The sequence below is a fragment of the Salvia splendens genome, chromosome 5, assembly GCF_004379255.2.
Source record: "Salvia splendens isolate huo1 chromosome 5, SspV2, whole genome shotgun sequence".
Taxonomy (NCBI): domain Eukaryota; kingdom Viridiplantae; phylum Streptophyta; class Magnoliopsida; order Lamiales; family Lamiaceae; genus Salvia; species Salvia splendens.
Genome location: NC_056036.1, coordinates 12,018,296 through 12,035,618, shown reverse-complemented (window position 1 = coordinate 12,035,618; position 17,323 = coordinate 12,018,296). Strand labels below are relative to the sequence as shown.

At 39.5% G+C, this 17,323-nt stretch overlaps 5 protein-coding genes and 2 non-coding genes across 7 annotated transcripts; 2 read left to right on the top strand and 5 right to left on the bottom strand.

Moving 5' to 3' along the window:
- Positions 1-3,451: 3,451 nt before the first annotated feature.
- On the bottom strand, positions 3,452-4,702 carry LOC121803814. Its single transcript, XM_042203411.1, has 4 exons — positions 4,570-4,702; positions 4,129-4,515; positions 3,727-4,023; positions 3,452-3,465 (listed from the first exon to the last, which is right to left on the bottom strand). The coding sequence occupies exons 1-4, from the start codon at positions 4,700-4,702 to the stop codon at positions 3,452-3,454; spliced, it is 831 nt and encodes a 276-aa protein (XP_042059345.1).
- Positions 4,703-6,357: 1,655 nt separating this feature from the next.
- TRNAG-GCC lies at positions 6,358-6,428 on the top strand. The gene has a single exon. It is a non-coding gene; the product is annotated as a tRNA-Gly (tRNA).
- A 9-nt stretch (positions 6,429-6,437) lies between these two features.
- On the top strand, positions 6,438-6,527 carry LOC121806059. The gene has a single exon (XR_006051597.1). It is a non-coding gene; the product is annotated as a small nucleolar RNA snoR114 (small nucleolar RNA).
- Positions 6,463-7,577, bottom strand: LOC121803413 (polyubiquitin). Its single transcript, XM_042203079.1, has one exon. The coding sequence runs from the start codon at positions 7,562-7,564 to the stop codon at positions 6,845-6,847; it is 720 nt and encodes a 239-aa protein (XP_042059013.1). The 5' UTR covers positions 7,565-7,577; the 3' UTR covers positions 6,463-6,844.
- Positions 7,578-8,704: 1,127 nt separating this feature from the next.
- LOC121805303 (methylthioribose-1-phosphate isomerase-like) lies at positions 8,705-12,250 on the bottom strand. Its single transcript, XM_042205108.1, has 10 exons — positions 12,131-12,250; positions 11,576-11,701; positions 11,333-11,388; positions 10,502-10,660; positions 10,306-10,405; positions 9,990-10,132; positions 9,785-9,890; positions 9,511-9,649; positions 9,152-9,420; positions 8,705-9,059 (listed from the first exon to the last, which is right to left on the bottom strand). Exons 2-10 carry the CDS (start codon positions 11,657-11,659, stop codon positions 8,988-8,990), a joined length of 1,128 nt encoding a protein of 375 aa, XP_042061042.1. The 5' UTR covers positions 11,660-11,701; positions 12,131-12,250; the 3' UTR covers positions 8,705-8,987.
- A 1,006-nt stretch (positions 12,251-13,256) lies between these two features.
- Positions 13,257-14,127, bottom strand: LOC121802352. The gene is made up of 2 exons (XM_042202017.1): positions 13,993-14,127; positions 13,257-13,721 (listed from the first exon to the last, which is right to left on the bottom strand). The coding sequence occupies exons 1-2, from the start codon at positions 14,020-14,022 to the stop codon at positions 13,257-13,259; spliced, it is 495 nt and encodes a 164-aa protein (XP_042057951.1). The 5' UTR covers positions 14,023-14,127.
- On the bottom strand, positions 13,994-16,665 carry LOC121802351 (pentatricopeptide repeat-containing protein At4g16390, chloroplastic-like). The gene is given in 3 exon segments (XM_042202016.1): positions 13,994-14,125; positions 14,455-15,993; positions 15,995-16,665. Coding segments are annotated over 2 exon segments (2,097 nt in total). The 5' UTR covers positions 16,586-16,665; the 3' UTR covers positions 13,994-14,125; positions 14,455-14,487.
- Between the last annotated feature and the right edge of the window lie 658 nt (positions 16,666-17,323).

The window sequence follows — 17,323 nt, the reverse complement described above, 5'->3', positions numbered from 1 at the left end:
GTGGCAGTCGTGATTGTGCTACGCTTGACGATGTGTCAAGCCACTTGGATTGCTGACTCGGAGGTGGTCTAAAAAGATCGGTAATGGTCCAGACCCAAGCCTAAAGACCACCCAAAGACCAATTGCCAAGATCCAAGTCCAAGTCCAAGATCGAGATCGGGATCGGGCCCGGGCCCGCGGTCGCGGTCAGCGACCGCGACGGCGAGCACGGGCTCGGGAGGGCAAGCAGCGGCGGCGCACGCCTGCGCGCGCGTGTGGGCTCTTTCACCCATCTTGTTCCACTATAATTATTAAGTAACATAAAGTCACTTAATTTAAACACATTAAAAGATGTGTTACTTCTCCAATGTGGGATAATTAACACTAGTTAATTATTCTCTAAGCTCAAACTTCAAGCTTTAATTAAAAGCTAATTATGCCCAACTTTAATCCACTATTTCTCACTCACCGGAAATCAGATTAGAGAAAGTTAATATACTACATTTATCTACGTAAAATGTAGATCGACGCTATATCATTTAATTTCACAAAATTAAATGTCTCGTCAAATTTATTGTTTGGTCAAAATCCATTGACCGGGCATATTTAATCCATAATTTTACAATCCCCCACATGAGTGGAAATAGCCAAATGCATATGCATGCAGACACAAACTCAACCCTCGAGAGATATATAAGCATAAGGATAGGTAGTTGTTGCCTTTGAACCCTCCACAGTCGACACCATCGGATACACAGGCGGCTTAGTAGCGCGATGCTTTGAACTAATCCCCCACAGTCGACAACACTAGGCAAGTTCTCCAACACTCTATTGCTCTCTAGGGAATAGATATAGTTGAGTGTTTCTCATGAACTCTCATAGCTTAGTTGTCCCTTTGAACCAAGTTCTTGGGATCTCCAGTCATCATGGTTGGGTTATCACTATGACAATTCGTTAGTTTGTGGATTTCAAACTCATTCCCTCTAGCAACTTATTTATTTGATCACGGTTTAACCCTTTGGTTAGTGGATTCGCTAGATTATCTATTGACTTCACATAGTCAATTGTAATCACGCCAGTTGTGATCAAGAGTCTCACGGTGTTATGTCGTCGACGAATGTGTCGAGACTTCCCGTTGTACAAGCCATTATTCGCCCTTCCAATAGCGGCTTGGCTATCGCAGTGAATCATCACCGGAGGTACAGGTTTAGACCAACATGGAATGTCCTCGAGTAAATTCTTAAGCCACTCGGTTTCCTCACCATCTTTGTCTAAAGCTATGAATTCGGATTCCATGGTTGATCGGGCTATACAGGTCTGTTTCATGGATTTCCACAAGACAGCAGCACCCCCAATGGTAAAGACATATCCACTAGTGGAAAGTGAGTCTTTATTATCGGATATCCAGTTTGCATCACAGTACCCTTCAAGTACAGGGGGGTATCTTGCAAAATGCAGCCCATGATTTTGAGTATGTTTTAAGTATCTCAAAACCCTTACAAGAGCTTTCCAATGCTCTTTGCTTGGATTACTCGTGTAGCGTGCTAGCTTATTCACGGTGCAAGCAATATCGGGTCTCGTACAATTAGTCAAGTACATAATGCACCCAATAACCTTCGCATAATCTTCTTGTGCGACAGGTTCGCCTTTGTTCTTGCTAAGGTGAACATTTCGCTCTATAGGCATCTTAGCCGGCGTGTTGTCATAAGCATTGAATATTTTTAGCACTTTCTCCACATAGTGAGATTGTGTTAAGGTGATCCCCTCGGATGTTCTTAGAATCTTCATTCCAAGAATTACATCGGCTAGACCCATGTCCTTCATGTCAAAATTTCTTTTCAACATGGCTTTAGTTTCGTTAATCATTCGGGTACTACTGCCCATGATTAACATGTCATCAACGTAGAGACATACTATAACATATCCGTTATTAGTATTCTTAATATAGACACACTTGTCACACTCGTTGATTTTAAATCCATTTGATAACATTACATTATCAAATTTTAAGTGACATTGGAACGACGCTTGTTTTAATCCATATAAGGACTTAACCAGTTTGCAGACCTTATTTTCTTGTCCAGGTACTACAAAACCTTCATGTTGTTCCATATAGATCTCATCCTCGAGTTCACCATTTAGAAACAAGTGATTCTCGTTACATGTGAGTACGTATCAAAGAAGTCATGTCCTTCCTTTTGTTTAAAACCCTTGACTACTAGTCGGGCTTTATATTTATCAACTGTTCCATCGGTCTTAAATTTCCTTTTAAGGACCCATTTACATCCTAGAGGTTTAGCACCTTCGGGAAGATCAACCAACACCCAAGTGTGGTTTAGCAAAATTGAGTCAATTTCACTTTGAACAGCTTCTCTCCAATGCAGCCCGTCTGGGCATGCATAGGCTACTTTCAAAGACGTTAGGTCTTCATCCAACATGAAGCCAATGTAGTCGGGACCAAAAGATTTTGGTGTTCTAACCCTATTGCCTCGTCTCGTTACTGCCTCATTTGGATCAGGCCTAGCACGCTTGCGAGATTCGGGCTCTTTATCTAATGACTTAGAGCTTGCTATTTCATCCTCAATTCTTGCTTTAGAATTAGATGCTACATTCTCATGATTTTTACAAGGAAATGTATTTTCAAGAAATACAACATTTCTTGATTCAATTGTTGTTCCAACAGTCACAGTCGATATTTCAGACTTATGAACAACAAATCTATATGCACTACTGTTAAGTGCATATCCAATGAAGATGCAATCAACCGTTTTAGGTCCGATTGTAACTTCTTTGGGCGGAGGAACCATTACCTTTACCAAACACCCCCACACTTTGAGGTATTTGTAGGATGGCTTCCTTCCTTTCCACAACTCGCAGGGAGTGACATCCTTACCTTTTAGTGGAATTTTATTCAAGATATAGTTAGCTGTCAAAACAGCTTCCCCCCACATGTTATGTGGTAATCCTGAACTGAGTAGCAGTGCATTCATCATCTCTTTTAGAGTTCGATTTTTGCATTCTGCAACACCATTGGATTGAGGTGAATATGGAGCAGTTGTTTGATGAATTATACCACTTGCGTTGCATAACTCCTCAAACGGGGTTATATATTCGGCTCCTCTATCGCTTCGAATCGTTTTGATTTTACAACCAAGTTGATTCTCAACTTCGTTCTTATAATTTTTGAACGCTTCTATTGCTTCATCTTTACTTCTTAAAAGATAAATGTAGCAATACCTTGTGCAATCATCTATGAAAGTGATAAAGTATTTTTTACCACCTCTAGTTTGCACCATCTTTAAATCACACACATCCGTGTGGATTAGTTCAAGGGGTTTCGTGTTTCTTTCTACTGAATGAAACAGTAACTTGGCCATTTTGGCTTCAAGACAAATTTCACATTTATCTTTAGTGTAAACTTCATTTGCCTTTATTGACTCTAGATTTACTAGTCTTTTAATGGCATTTGAACTTACATGTCCCAATCTGCAGTGCCACAAATTCGTACACTCAGTCAAGTAGGAAGAAGTAGATGCTTCATTCTTATTAGCCAATGGCTTTCTACACTAAGCTTGAAAAGTCCGTCGGTTACATAACATTTTCCGAGGGACTTCCCAAACTTATACAATGCAAACCTATTGGATTTAAATACAAGTTTAAAACCGTTATTCACTAGTATTGATCCTGAAACTAGGTTCTTCCGGATGTCCGGAACGTGCAGCGCATCCTTCAAGGTGATTGAGATGCCAGACGTCATCTTGAGGACTACATCACCAACTCCGAGGACTTCAGACGAAGCTTGATTCCCCATGTTAATTTTTCTCCCTTCAACGTTGTTGTAGGTGGAGAACATACTCCTATCTTCACAAACATGTGCAGTAGCGCCGATATCAATATACCAGCCACCCTTGTTGTTAACAAGGTTGACTTCTTCGATGACCACGGCGATGGGATCGCTTTCATCCCAGTCCTTGAACTCCTTCTCAATGACTTGGGCAGCCGACTTTTTCTTCTTGTTGCGGCAGTCCTTTGCAAGGTGGCCCGCTTTGCCACATTTGTAGCAGTCGCCTTCAAACTTCTTTGTAGACTGATTTCCCTTCCCTTTGTCACTTGGACGATTTGGGCGAGGGCGTTTGTTGGAGGGATCGCCCCGCTCCAACAAGTTGGCTTTTGCATCCAGAGTGCCCTTAGCCTTTTGATCATTTTTCCGCACGTCTGCCTCAATGCGCACCTTTACGATCAAGTCTTCAAAAGTCATCTCCTTTCGCTTGTGCTTGAGGTAGCTTTTGAAGTCCCTCCAGCTAGGTGGAAGCTTCTCAATGGTCGTGCCCGTTGTAAAGTTGTCGGGCAACGCCATTCCTTCGGCAGCAAGTTCATGGATGATCATTTGGAACTCCTGAACTTGTTCCATGACTGGTCTTGTATCGACCATTTTGTAGTCAAGGAACTTAGCTGTTACAAACTTCTTATTTCCCGCATTATCACTGCAGTACTTTCTATCTAGGTTTTCCCACACTTGCCTAGAGGTGTTTACAACTGAGTATACATTGTACAAACTATCATCTAAAGCATTTAGAATAAAGTTTTTACAAAGGTAATCTCCTCTGCGCCATGAATCATAGTTGGCCATGACCTCGATGTTCGTCTCTTGGTCACTTGACTCGGGCGGCTCGTCTTCTGTGAGGAAGTTCACGACGCCCAATGTTGTCAAGTATAACAACATCTTTTAGTGCCACCTCTTGAAGTCCGAACCTCCAAACTTTGGTGGCTTCTCGGTGGGTGGCATCATTCTTGGTGCCATTGGTGCCGGATTGACCCCATGGAAGAAGCCTATCCCGTGGCCCCCGTAGGAGCCAACAGTTGGGTTGGGCATAGTGCCCCCACATTCGTGTTGGGCATAGCGCCCCCCACATTCGTGTTGATCCCGAAAGATCCAACACTAGTATTGAGCCCGAAGGCACCAACACTCAATCCATTAAAGGATCCGAAGGAACCACTAAAAGTGGAACCAACCGAACCACCAAAGGTGGAACCAGTGGACGCCCCAAAAGGGTTGTCCCAAACCCATGGGACAGTTGATGAAGCGGCTGGGAAGCCAGGGGTCGGCATCATCGAGATGGTGGATGCATTGGCAGATGCACCGGTGGATGGAGTGGGAAGAGTGACGGCGGCGTTGGTTGCCGGAACGGTGGATGCGGCAGTGGCCGAAGTGGTGGCAGCGGTGGTGTTGACGTTGGTTGACATTTCCAGCAAAGGTTTAAGTTTCGAAAGTTTTTTAATTCGTTTTCTGAAAGTCTAAGGTCTTCTGTAGTGTATATCTCGTCTTGCGATTGTTTGAGATATAGCTATAAAAAACACTAACCGGACGTATTACAACCCGAGAGAAGACAAATAAAACAGAAATGAAAATTACAGTGGAAATTCGAAACTGTAAAGATGAACTTAGCCGAGTCGAGGAAGGCCTCTTTCCGCAAGACGAGATACGCCCCGGTAGTGTTCTCGGTTTTGGCGTGTCGTCCTCAAAGATAAAACGGCTACGTCTCGTTCGTTGCAACACCGCATTTAGAACGAGCTCCGGCGAACTGAAAGAGGAAGAGGACAGAACTTTCGACGAAAAAATAATGCAGAGATGGGGAGAGAGCTTATGCTTGTGAATATTGTGTATAATGCAGTGGAATGGCTAGCCTATTTATAGGTCAAGCCACCATGCAGGGTCAACCAAGCCATGAAGGCTCATCATGGCAGATTTGTAACCGTGACCACGAGCACGGGCTCGGGCGGGCGGCGGCGGCGCACACGTGGGCTCTTTCACCCATCTTGTTCCGCTATAATTATTAAGTAACATAAAGTCACTTAATTTAAACACATTAAAAGATGTGTTACTTCTCCAATGTGGGATAATTAACACTAGTTAATTATTCCCTAAACTCAAACTTCAAGCTTTAATTAAAAGCTAATTATGCCCAACTTTAATCCACTATTTCTCACTCACCGGAAATCAGATTAGAGAAAGTGAATATACTACTTTTATCTACGTAAAATGTAGATCGACGCTATATCATTTAGTTTCACAAAATTAAATGTCTCCTCACATTTATTGTTTGGTCAAAATCCATTGACCGGGCATATTTAATCCATGATTTTACATTTAATTTGTCAACTAGAGATTTTACCCCGAGTGTTAAGTTAGAAGATATTTAATAGTACTATTTGTTTGTGCCTATTTACTCTCCATGCATACTGCAATTTAATTAATAAAAATATGCGCTTAATTTCTACGAGAAGCTCAATTATATTGAAATTTATAACTTAAAATCTAAGACTTGCACTTTTCTCTATTATCTATAGATTTTGTTTATAGAAGTGATACCCCAAGGGGCACCAGTGGTCTAGTGGTAGAATAGTACCCTGCCACGGTACAGACCCGGGTTCGATTCCCGGCTGGTGCATAAGTGTTGTTGCAGTGACGAATATTTGCGCCAAATGTGATGGTTGGGTCCATTGCACCTTCTTCTTATTCATGAGAAGATATCGGTGCATCTGAGCAACTCTTCACTTATTTTTTATTAATCAAAATATATATTAATATTCCCATAAAATAGTATAAGGGCATTTTGGTTCCAACTTAGTATTAGTTGGTTAGTTGTATTGTGTCAGAATTTGAATTATGTATATCGTGTATGAGATTAATGTTTACCAAGAAATAGGTAGAATATAAATAAAGGAAGTTAATAAATCTAGTATCCTACTCAATGTAATGCATGATTAATTTATAACCCAAAAATTGGGATTAATTATTTAACAATCCTTCATATCTATTCTATTAATCTCAAGTAAGAAACCTCAAGTAAGAAAATAGGGTAGGTTAGATCCCGGCGCGGCTAACACTTCCCTTGAAAACATACAAAACATCACCAGTCTCGACACCATGCCAACGCAGGCTAAAATCCTCACGCATAATCCTCTGCTTATGTATAAGTATATACTCATCCAACGGCAGCAGTTTCCTCTCCACCAGCATCTCCCTCACCTCCCCAACCCTACTCGAATCCTTCACCTCCACCGGAATCCTCGCCCCGTCCATCAAGCTAGCCGACGTCTGCACCACCACCGCCACCCTCCTCGACGTCGCCTCCCCCATCGCCTTCATCAGCACCACCACCTCCCCTCCCCCTCCCACCCCATACTCCCGCAGACTCCTCAAATCATCCTCCATCTCCGCCCCATTGAACAACAGCGCCATCCTCCTCATCGGTGTCCGCTCCATCATGTGGATCTTCTCCCTCAGCCTCCCCACCGTGTCACTCTGCTCCGCCTCCACCTCCATCTTCCTTGCTGAGAATTTGACAGTGATCTTCATTTTGGCGCTCGTGGTAGAGAGGTTGATGTTGGTGCCATCTGAGATGAGCGGGTAGTCTTCTAGGTCGAGTCCGTCGATTAGCTCCCAGTCCCATACCGTCAAGGTCTGGGAATGGGCCGGGATTCCCAAGAGCCCCTGGATTTTGTTTTTTATTTCCAGGATTGGCTCCTGGGTGCTAACGTCTATGGTGAATTTGCAGAGTTTCGTATTGATTATGATCTTCATGATTTTGTGTGGTTTGAAGAGATTGGTTGGTTGTATATGAGATGAAGATTCATGCACAAGATATGAAGGTTTTGGAACCAGCTGTGGGTCGCACTCATGAGTAACTGATTTTTCATGCAAATTTTGCATGCTGGATAAATACCTTTTTTGTAGTTTTATTTTTAGCTTCCTTTTGAATTGTGTGAGAATTTTGAACTAGAATTTCCATGTATATACTTTGGGCAAGTTGCTTCTTTTTTGCACTCATTTTAGAAAAATGATACTTCATCCGTCTCGTAAAAGTATGGACATTTGGTTCGGCACATGTTTTAATGTATAATTAATAAAGTTAGTGTGAGAAAGAGAAAGCATAGTGTAAGTAGTCTTAGTGGAGAATGGACTTCACATAATTAGTAGTGTAGTGCAATGATATAAGTTGTAAATAAAAATGATGTGTATGGGTAATGTGTTGTTTAAATATTAAAATTAGAAAGTTCATGCTTTTCAGAGACGGATTATTAAGGAAATAGCTCATACTTTTCAAGGACGGAGGGAGTATAAAATGGATAAAGTGAAGAGAGTGTAAGTAAGAGATAGAACAACGTAGAAAAGACTCTTATCTACATCATTCTCTCTCTCTTATTTTACATTCTCTTCATTCTAACTAATTTATCATTTTTCTAAAACGAGTACAAAAAAGAAGTATCTTGCTTATGATGAAACGGATGGAGTATTTTATTTTACTATCAATTTTATAGGTATAATAAAGATTTTTTTAAGAAGATATATACACTTTTGTGAAAATAATAGTATCAATCTTTAAATATATTAGCCTTGTACCTCTTTTAAATACATTAAAAGGGTATAACAGAGAAATTATATTTATAAAATAAAATTATTTTATAATCATAATGTTTGAATTATGGGTCATTATTTGCTAAAAATTGAATATAATTCACTTTACCAAAGAATCCTTTAGAACGAAAAAAATCTACTTTTATTTCTACATGCTGGGACCCTTGGTAATGTTTTATTAGTCTATACTCTTTATAGACGGATGGGGCATTACATTAAGGCTCACGAAACAATTTATAGTTATTTTCTTGGTCATGTTAACAAAGAAACTTGATGTAATAATGAATACATATGATTTATGAGATATGAGAAAAAAAATATGTTTAACATATTTAAAATTTGAGAGGTGGTCACACATTTCATCATAAGAGTCATCTCATCTATATGTCATATATTCCTCATTGAGCATGCTTGTACATGAGCCCATCTCCATTTAAAAACCAAACCACACATCTTGGAGCATGAGCATTTATTAAAGTAACACATAAATAGGAGAGAGGTGATCAACCAAATTATTTTGAAGAAGCTAGGAGCCAACATGACTCCTTGAGCATCATCATCATTCGTACCTCATCTAATTCAATATTGCTTACTTGCTCGCCACTTCTTTCGTGAAACTTTTGATGTCAAAAGAATCTCTCCCATCTTTTGTGATGACTCCCTGTAAAAACAAAACAAAACAAAACAAAACAAAGAGAGTCATAAGAGAGAGAGGACTAATACAAAACATACTAGTAGATAGTAGCTAAGCACCTTCTCTGTAATAATCCCTGTAATGACAGTAGCCGGTGTAACATCAAAGGCAGGATTCCAGACAGAAATTCCAGAAGCAGCCACTTGTTCACCCAGTCCTCCACGGGCATGAAGTAGTTCTTTAGCGGACCTTTCTTCTATAACAATTTCTTCCCCGGAAGAAATGGACAAATCCACAGAAGTCAGAGGAGCAGCCACATAAAAGGGAATGCCGTGATGCTTTGCTGACAGGGCAAGGCTGTATGTTCCAATTTTATTGGCTGTATCACCTAGGTAATAAAGGAACTCAATTACTTTTAGTATCTATATCAGTATAATAAATCTATCAATAGAATTAAACACAGTTTTAAGATACGTACCATTAGCTGCTACACGATCAGCCCCAACCACCACGGCATTCACCTGCCCGGCTTTCATCAGTGCTGCTGCAGCAGAATCAGCTACTAAGGTAGCAGGAATATTGTCATGTACTAACTCAAAAGCTGTCAGTCTTGACCCCTGAGGTGATATTGGAAAACATAAATCCTCAAAACATAATTGCATATATTCTACTAGTTCCATTTTCCTCACAAGCCATAATATGCAAGCATATTTTCTTGATCATGTCAAAGGATTAAAACTTAATTTGCTCACTTGATTAAAAGGCCTTGTTTCGGTGCAGTAGGCCCTTCCTAAAGCTCCTTTCTCATGAAGAGCACGGATCACGCCTAGAGCAGTTCCATATCCAGCCGTTGCTAGACTGTTCATTAATTAAACAACTCTTGACTAGTTTAGTTCACACTGATGATATTTGTGAGAAAGTATTGGGTACAAACCAGTAAGATGCTCAAGGAAGTACCTGCCTGTGTTGCAGTGAGTCAACACAGAAAGACTAGAGGAAGCTGCCTGCTGCTTTTGAATTAAACTAGCTCCATGGTGTCCAATTGCCTTATTGGACGCAACATCATCAACAAGCATAATTTCAGCAGCTTCAATGTAAGTCTGTATAACAATAAATCAACTATTACTTCAATGCAAGCTATACGAAAATGCGGTCAGGATTGGTCAAACTACCCTTCAACTGGCGTCCAAATGCAATATTTCATACAGCCCACAAAGCCAAGGGCCATCAGGAAGGGAATTGCTTGTATCCATACGAGTATAACAATACACACCTGAAAGACTGCCTGTCCATCAGAAGCAGTAGCTGCAGCCTTGTGTACAGCTTCCTTAAGTTTTGTTGCAGCATCTGAAAGATTTACAGCTGTGGGACGACTGCAAAGCAAAACCAGGAGTTTCCTCAGATTAAATTAGAATGTGAGCAAATTCATGATTAATACTAATATACATATATTTCTAGGGAATAACAACCTTGATACAAGATAGTCCAATTTATTGCTTAGAAAAGATGCTGCATCATTAGGAGTCCCACCAAATGCCCCTAAATTGGAAACTTCTACCGCCAAGGAGAGAGCAGCAGCTATGGCAATGGCTGGTGCACCACGCACAACCATGTCCTTTATGGAAACCCTGATAACAAAAATTTAGCAGGTAAATAGATGATGATTATAGCTTATAATTCTACGGCAATAGATTTCCATTGAAATAATGTAAATAAAGCTTTTGACTCAGGTGAATTAATTATAGACTGTGCTGTCATGGAATGCTTAAAACTCTGTGTAAGATGAAAAAAAATGAAAGATGAAATTAAAGACAACTCTTCCACCGGACTGATGCACTTCACATCTTTATACGTGAGTCTGTCAAATTATCAAAATTATTCAGTTTCATGCTGAATTTGATTGATGAAGCTAAGGTGAGAGACTGAGAGGAAAAGTAAATTGCTGAATTAGAAGAACGATTACCCCTATTCAGGGCCACAGAGTTGAATGCTCTGCACACAGCCAAACCAGCAAGCATAATCCAGAAAAACATTAAAAGAAAACCTAACAAGCCCATGCAAAACACATAAAGCCCACGCTAATTAAAGAACAATAATAAAATAAGAATTCATTCATATGGACATAACCAGACAATTAGGAAGAGTGCCAAATGGATCACTCTCTGCTTCTAATTAACATGTGCTGTCTCAGTCTTACTTCTAACTCATCATCGCACCCTCAATAAGCACCCAGATACTACAAGAATAAGATAACGAGCCACAAAGAGAAATAAAACAGTTAATATGAAAGAACCCAATACCATCCATCTTTTGAATCTCTGATATTTAGATATATGGTTTCAAGTGGAAGCTTTCTCTGCAGAAAGGGCAAGAAATGAGGTTACCTAAATGAAACTTCGTACAAATGAAAATAAAACGAGAAAATTGAAGATAATAGTAGTAATAAGGCAACAATTCTTCAACCACCAAAATACATGTTTTATATATATGCTTGAACAAAAGCAACAACCTTTAAGAAAAATAAAAAGAAAGGAAAAAGGCACCTGATCAAGCAACTGCAGCAATCCCCGTTTGTAGCAGATGGATTGTAGGGTTTTCTGTTGCTCTATTCCAACCTCATCAGCCATTTCTAACTTCGTCTTGTTCTGCTTCTTTCAGTTAAGCTTGATCTGCAACAAATGTTTAGTGAAAACAGGGGCTTAGTTAACTGATTGTAAAATTCTCCAATATATATATATATATATATAAAGGCGTAATCGTGAGGAGAAGCAAAGAGAATCTAAATTCAAATGCCCTCTAAACCTTCTCACGACAATGAATACGCGTTTTAATAGTAATACGACGCAGGTTAATGCAATATACAATGTTTGAGATGACTCCATTAAAATATTAGAGGTGGCATGACACATCCACCAGCCCTCCCTTAGCCAACTCTCCAGAAAGATTTCATTTACTTGGAAGTTTTATTGTGTCCATTTAATAGTTAATCGAAAATTCAGTTCAAACTGTAGCTCACATTATCTAAAAGAATGGGGGTAATCACGTTCAAATTGCGTAGTGCTAGTTGATGATACTAAATCAGAGTGGGGAGAGCTTACGTGGTGAGGCGTTGGCGGAGGGCGGCGATGGCGGCGGTGAAGAGAGGAAATCGCTCAGCCGGGGGTTATGGAATTTTTATCCGCACCAAAACGGAAAGAGGCACCTCTCTTTCTACAATTATTATTATTATTATTATTAAAATAAGAAGATCATTCCCCAAAGTAGCATTTTCAATTATTATCGTATACTATTGGATTTAATTTAATTGACTATACATATTTTATTTTTAGGTTTATTTTATTTTATTTTATTTTATTTAAATCACGCATATTTCAAAATATAGTTACCAGTATGGAAATGGTTTGAGGTTGAAAACAATAATTTCTCTTAAAAACATTCCAACAAAAAGATTTATATTTTCAACAAAATAGCATTTGACATATGAGACCATGTTATAAACATGCCAGAAGACGATTTCTCCACTTAAAACATTAATTGGGTTATTCCAAAATTTTCGAATATAGATTTCGTCAATCAGATATGAAAATAAAATGGAATGGAAACAATGTTTTTTATTTCCACATAAAATGACTCTCAACAGCGAGAGAGTTACGGATATGGTATATATTTATTTTAGGCATGAATTAATCTGATAATTTGTAGAAATTGATATTATTTGATTTGAGATGAATTATTTTGAAAAAAAATGTAATCCATACTAATCAATATACAAAGAACCAAATAGGCGTATCAATTTTCTAAACTGTTATCTCTCCCTACTTTCAAACATCACGATTTTATAAATTTCTCTCAACCTGATATTTCTCCTAGGACACAATTCTTCAGTTTTCACTATTCCCTGATTCCCACAACACGATTTCTCTCCAACCAACTGCTATATCATATGTCGATGTTTCTCCACGTCGATTTTTCATCCAATACAAAGTTGTAATGATTCTTGGTGGCACATATGGTAAGAAATGTAAAGAAAAAAGTAGGAAGAAAAAAGTTAGTGGAATATGAGTCCCATTTATATACAATAATTTTAAATGAAATATGATTAAAATGAGTTAGTGGAATGTGGAGCCTATTACCATTCATAGTAAAAATGAACCGGGACTCCTATTCGCAGACGGACTGAAATGGAAAAACGAGACACCTAATTGCGAACAAAGGGAATAATAATTAGTCATAGTCACTTCCCTGCCACCAAATGTGATTGGATATAAGAAAACCTTTTCTACTTGAACAAGAGTTCACTCTGCAGAGCATTAATATATGTACATTCTCTGCCAAGATATTGTATAGCATCTGAAAACTCCAACAACAAAAAATGGAGCAATGCAGCCATCCATGAAAAACTAGGTCTGCAAAGTTGTTGCAAACAAAGCAAAGAAACATATCTTCTCCCTCTCCTACACCTCCGGAATCGCAGCCAACGATGGCCTCCATTTCCTTGATCGTCTGAGCAACGACTGCAGCACCATACGTCTCAACTGCACCTCCTCCACACTCGCCATCAGTCTCTGCAACTGCTTCTTGCTCACCACTATCTTCACTCTTTTCGGCATTCGGATGAGGTTGCTTCCACGCTTTTGTATCAGAATCTCGATCTCCTCTTTCCGCGAAGACCACGTTGACAACTTTCTCCTGCACAACTTCTTATCTGAAACTCCAATGCAGTTCCCCATGATTGAATGTGTAGCACATGGAATGAGCTCAACTTATATATACTTGTGCATATAACAACATAGACGTGCAGACCACATTATGCTACTTTACACATGATTTATTACTATATGTAATCATTTTTCTTCAACCCAGCAGATTATAAAAGAAAATGGGCCGAAGAATATTAAAAAAGTATCACTAACATATTTATAAATTTAAAAGTTGACTCTTTAAACTAGTTTATAATTACCTTGGCATAGTCAAACTCTGACAGCAACATTCCTTGAACCCAGAATATTTTAGTTCATATGACTTTGAAACTGGAAAGTCACACTGGAGTCCCACATCTTGTCAGCCGTAATTAAGCATGTATAGTTGACATTCTAATTTCAAACACCATAAATTCAGGTAAAAGAATTGGAATTTATCATTGACTTTTTTAATGCAAGAAGCTTCATTGACAGGCAAGATATAAAAACTGCGTTTACAAGTTGATTTTAATGATAAACCATCACAATCACCTGCACCAGAAGCTGCAGCCAGGGAGAAAGAATTCATATGAAATGACAAAATTCCAAATAATTGGGTATATATCAAATAGCAACTCAAATAAAATTAATATTCCTCAATCACAAGTGTCGACAAAGCGCGGATGAAAGTAAAAAACTTATTAAATGCTGATAAACTAATAGGAACTGTGTCAGCAGATTACCAGCTAATGGAAGCCTAGCAGGTAGCAACCACCTTAGACATCTGACAACGCCAAAACTACTTCTTGGGATTGCCTCGACTCCAGCCATGATATCACTGCAACCTTTGTTGCCAGAAACCAGCCAATCTTGTCCGGCGCCTCATGAAATGGAGCATCCAGTTCCTTCAGATGTGGCTCGAAAGTCCCTGCCAAACCTCTCTCTGAAAACTTGTGCTTCCCGTGTCCTGTGTTAATCCCGAGCAACTCTGGGAATTCCTCCCCGTTTTCAAGTGCCTTCGACAGATCCTTCATCCAAACATGCAGCGCAGTCAGGGCTGCCCCGAGAGAAAGGCTCTTCAAGTGCAAAGACCACTGTGTTGGAGTCCTGGACATGATATCAGTGTATATTTCGTGTGCAAGGTCGATGTCTAGCAACTGACAAGCCCTCTCCAGCTGGTTTAGGCTAACACAGAGATCGATCAAGCAATTGCAGTATGCCTTTTTCACATCAGTACCAATAGATTCCAAGAGCTCGCCAACTTCCTTCCTGAAGATTTCCCCATCCGTATTCTCCTCATCAATAATAAGTTTTACTACATAACCGAGCTTCGGGTGAGCCTTCACAATGCAAGTTGTCAGCTTCCCGAGTTCATTCGTTGGTGTTTGGGTCATTACATTAAGAAGACTACCAGAGAATCGCGCATCAGGAACTATGCCCGACTCCAACACCTGATCAAAAGTCCTCACAACATCATCAATACGACCAGCCTTCCCATAGCACTGGATCATGGAGGTCATGATGAAGATGTTAGCCTGGAAACTAGCCTCCAACATTTCTTTCAACGTGGCCTCCGCAGCCTCAACTTTCCCACTGCAAGAATTAATTGTGATCAAAGAAGCATACGTCCAGCTATCAGGCTTGCACGTCCCCGAGCTCTTCATATCCTCAAAAATCTCAGCAGCCTCATCAGTAAACCCTACATCAGCACAAGTGGACATCAGCGTATTGTACAAAAGAACACTCATCTCTAAGCCCTTCTCCTTCATCTCCTTATAAACAGCAATCGCATCTAAGCCATATCGAGCCCTACCATACGCCCTAATCAATGCAGCATAAATTCCCCAAGTTGGCTCAACTCCATTCTTAACCAACTGCCTGTAAATAGTCTTTGCTTGCCACGGCCTCTTTGCTCTTCCCATAGCATCCAAGAGCGCATTATACACTGAGGCATTCGACTTAACCCCCAATGCCTTCATCTCCTCGTACAAATTCAAACACCCATCATAATTACCCTCCGACCTGTATATCCTAATCAATGTAGAGAACGTCACGGGATCAAGACGCCATTTCTCGCTCCTTGCACGATCATACATACTCAAAGCAACGGCCACATTGCCCACTCTCCCATACACATCGATCATCACTGAGCAAGTCACCTTATCAGGCTCACACCCAAACGACGGCATCTTCTCAAACCACTCGACCGCCTTTTCAGGCAAAGACGACAGCCTAGCACAGCTAATAATAGTGGAGAATGTGACATTATCAGGCTTTACCCCCCCTCTCAAGCATCAAATTGAACAAACCCTCCGCCTTGCCCAAATCCTTACACTTCATACAAACTTTCAGAGTCACATTATACAACACTACTTTTCTAATCATCTTCAACCTCTTCAGAAAGTAATCAAGCACTAATGGCGCAGTTTCGCTATTAGACATGTTGTTTAAAATAACCACGGCTTCCTGCTGTTCTATCTTATCCCCGAGAACGGCTAACACTCCCGAAATAGAATCATTTAACGGAGCGCAGGAATTTAATGATTCTGCAATTTGCGATAAAGAAGCATACCTTGAATTATAAGATTTCTGCATCAATTTTGAGGCTTTGGGGTTTTTGGGATTGACCCAAATGAAGGATTTGGATGAAGAAACCTCTTTCTGAATTGGGATTTCAGAATCTTGACTGGCTGCGTTGAGAAGTGGTTCTTGCAATGAGGCTTGAGCGGAGAGATGGAGGGAGGGTTTTGGGCGGTGGTGTTTGAGAGGAAAGTTGAGATTTTTGGGAGTTCGAAGATGTGAGAGAGAGATGAAGCATAGACTGGTTTCGGAGAAGCGCGAAGAAGAAGGCGCGGCGCTGAGATTGTACGCCATTGCTTCGTGAGTTGTGAATGAGGAAAGTCCTTCCTTGGGGTTTTTAGGGAATAAATTCAGTTGAGAAGAAAACGGCTTCATATGTGCATCCAATTTTTTTTCAAAGATTATGTTACTACACTATTATCATCATTTTATTGCTGACGCCTACATCACTATATACCTAAATTCAGAACTTGTGTATAATAATTTCTTCAAAAATTTATCTGGTTGTAATTTATGAGATTTACATTCAATTGTCAAATTACTAGTACTACTATATTTTATCATTGTAGTACTCATGTAATGTTATATGGGTTTCTAACTTATGTAAATTACTAGTATGTTTTTAACATTGTTGATTGAGTTGCTTATTGTATTATATGAATGTGATGATTGGATTGTATAGTTGTACTGAATCATTCTCCACATGTTGAAATTATTAGATTTCATATGCATTGACATATAGATTTCATACAGATGATTGTATTGTATAGTTGTACTGAATTATTCACCACATGCTCAATTTACTAGATTTAGTATGATTAAAATATAGATTTTACACACAGATCAATATACAAATTAAATATGGATCAATAGATAGATTTTGTGTCAGCATAATAATTTTATGGAATGTATGAAAGAGAATAAAAGTAAGTACTCTACTAATATCATTCTGCATAAATCAGTATACAAGTTCATCCATCCACAAACTTTTTACTTTGGTCCTATCGGTTTGCTAGATTGAACTGCTACTGT

Coding starts and splice junctions, on each gene's coding strand:
- LOC121803814 (XM_042203411.1), bottom strand. CDS start 4,702: ATGTTGTTATACTTGACAACATTGGGCGTCGTGAACTTCCTCACAGAA. Junction 4,516..4,569: donor GCGCAGAGGAGATTACCTTT/GTAAAAACTTTA, acceptor ATGTATACTCAG/TTGTAAACACCTCTAGGCAA. Junction 4,024..4,128: donor AGCCAACTTGTTGGAGCGGG/GCGATCCCTCCA, acceptor AATGTGGCAAAG/CGGGCCACCTTGCAAAGGAC.
- LOC121803413 (XM_042203079.1), bottom strand. CDS start 7,564: ATGAAGATCATAATCAATACGAAACTCTGCAAATTCACCATAGACGTT.
- LOC121805303 (XM_042205108.1), bottom strand. CDS start 11,659: ATGGCTGATGAGGTTGGAATAGAGCAACAGAAAACCCTACAATCCATC. Junction 10,661..11,332: donor AGAGATTCAAAAGATGGATG/GTATTGGGTTCT, acceptor TTTTGTTATCAG/GGTTTCCATAAAGGACATGG. Junction 9,650..9,784: donor AAACAAGGCCTTTTAATCAA/GTGAGCAAATTA, acceptor ATATCACCTCAG/GGGTCAAGACTGACAGCTTT.
- LOC121802352 (XM_042202017.1), bottom strand. CDS start 14,022: ATGTTGCTGTCAGAGTTTGACTATGCCAAG. Junction 13,722..13,992: donor CAGAGTTTGACTATGCCAAG/GTAATTATAAAC, acceptor GAAGTTGTGCAG/GAGAAAGTTGTCAACGTGGT.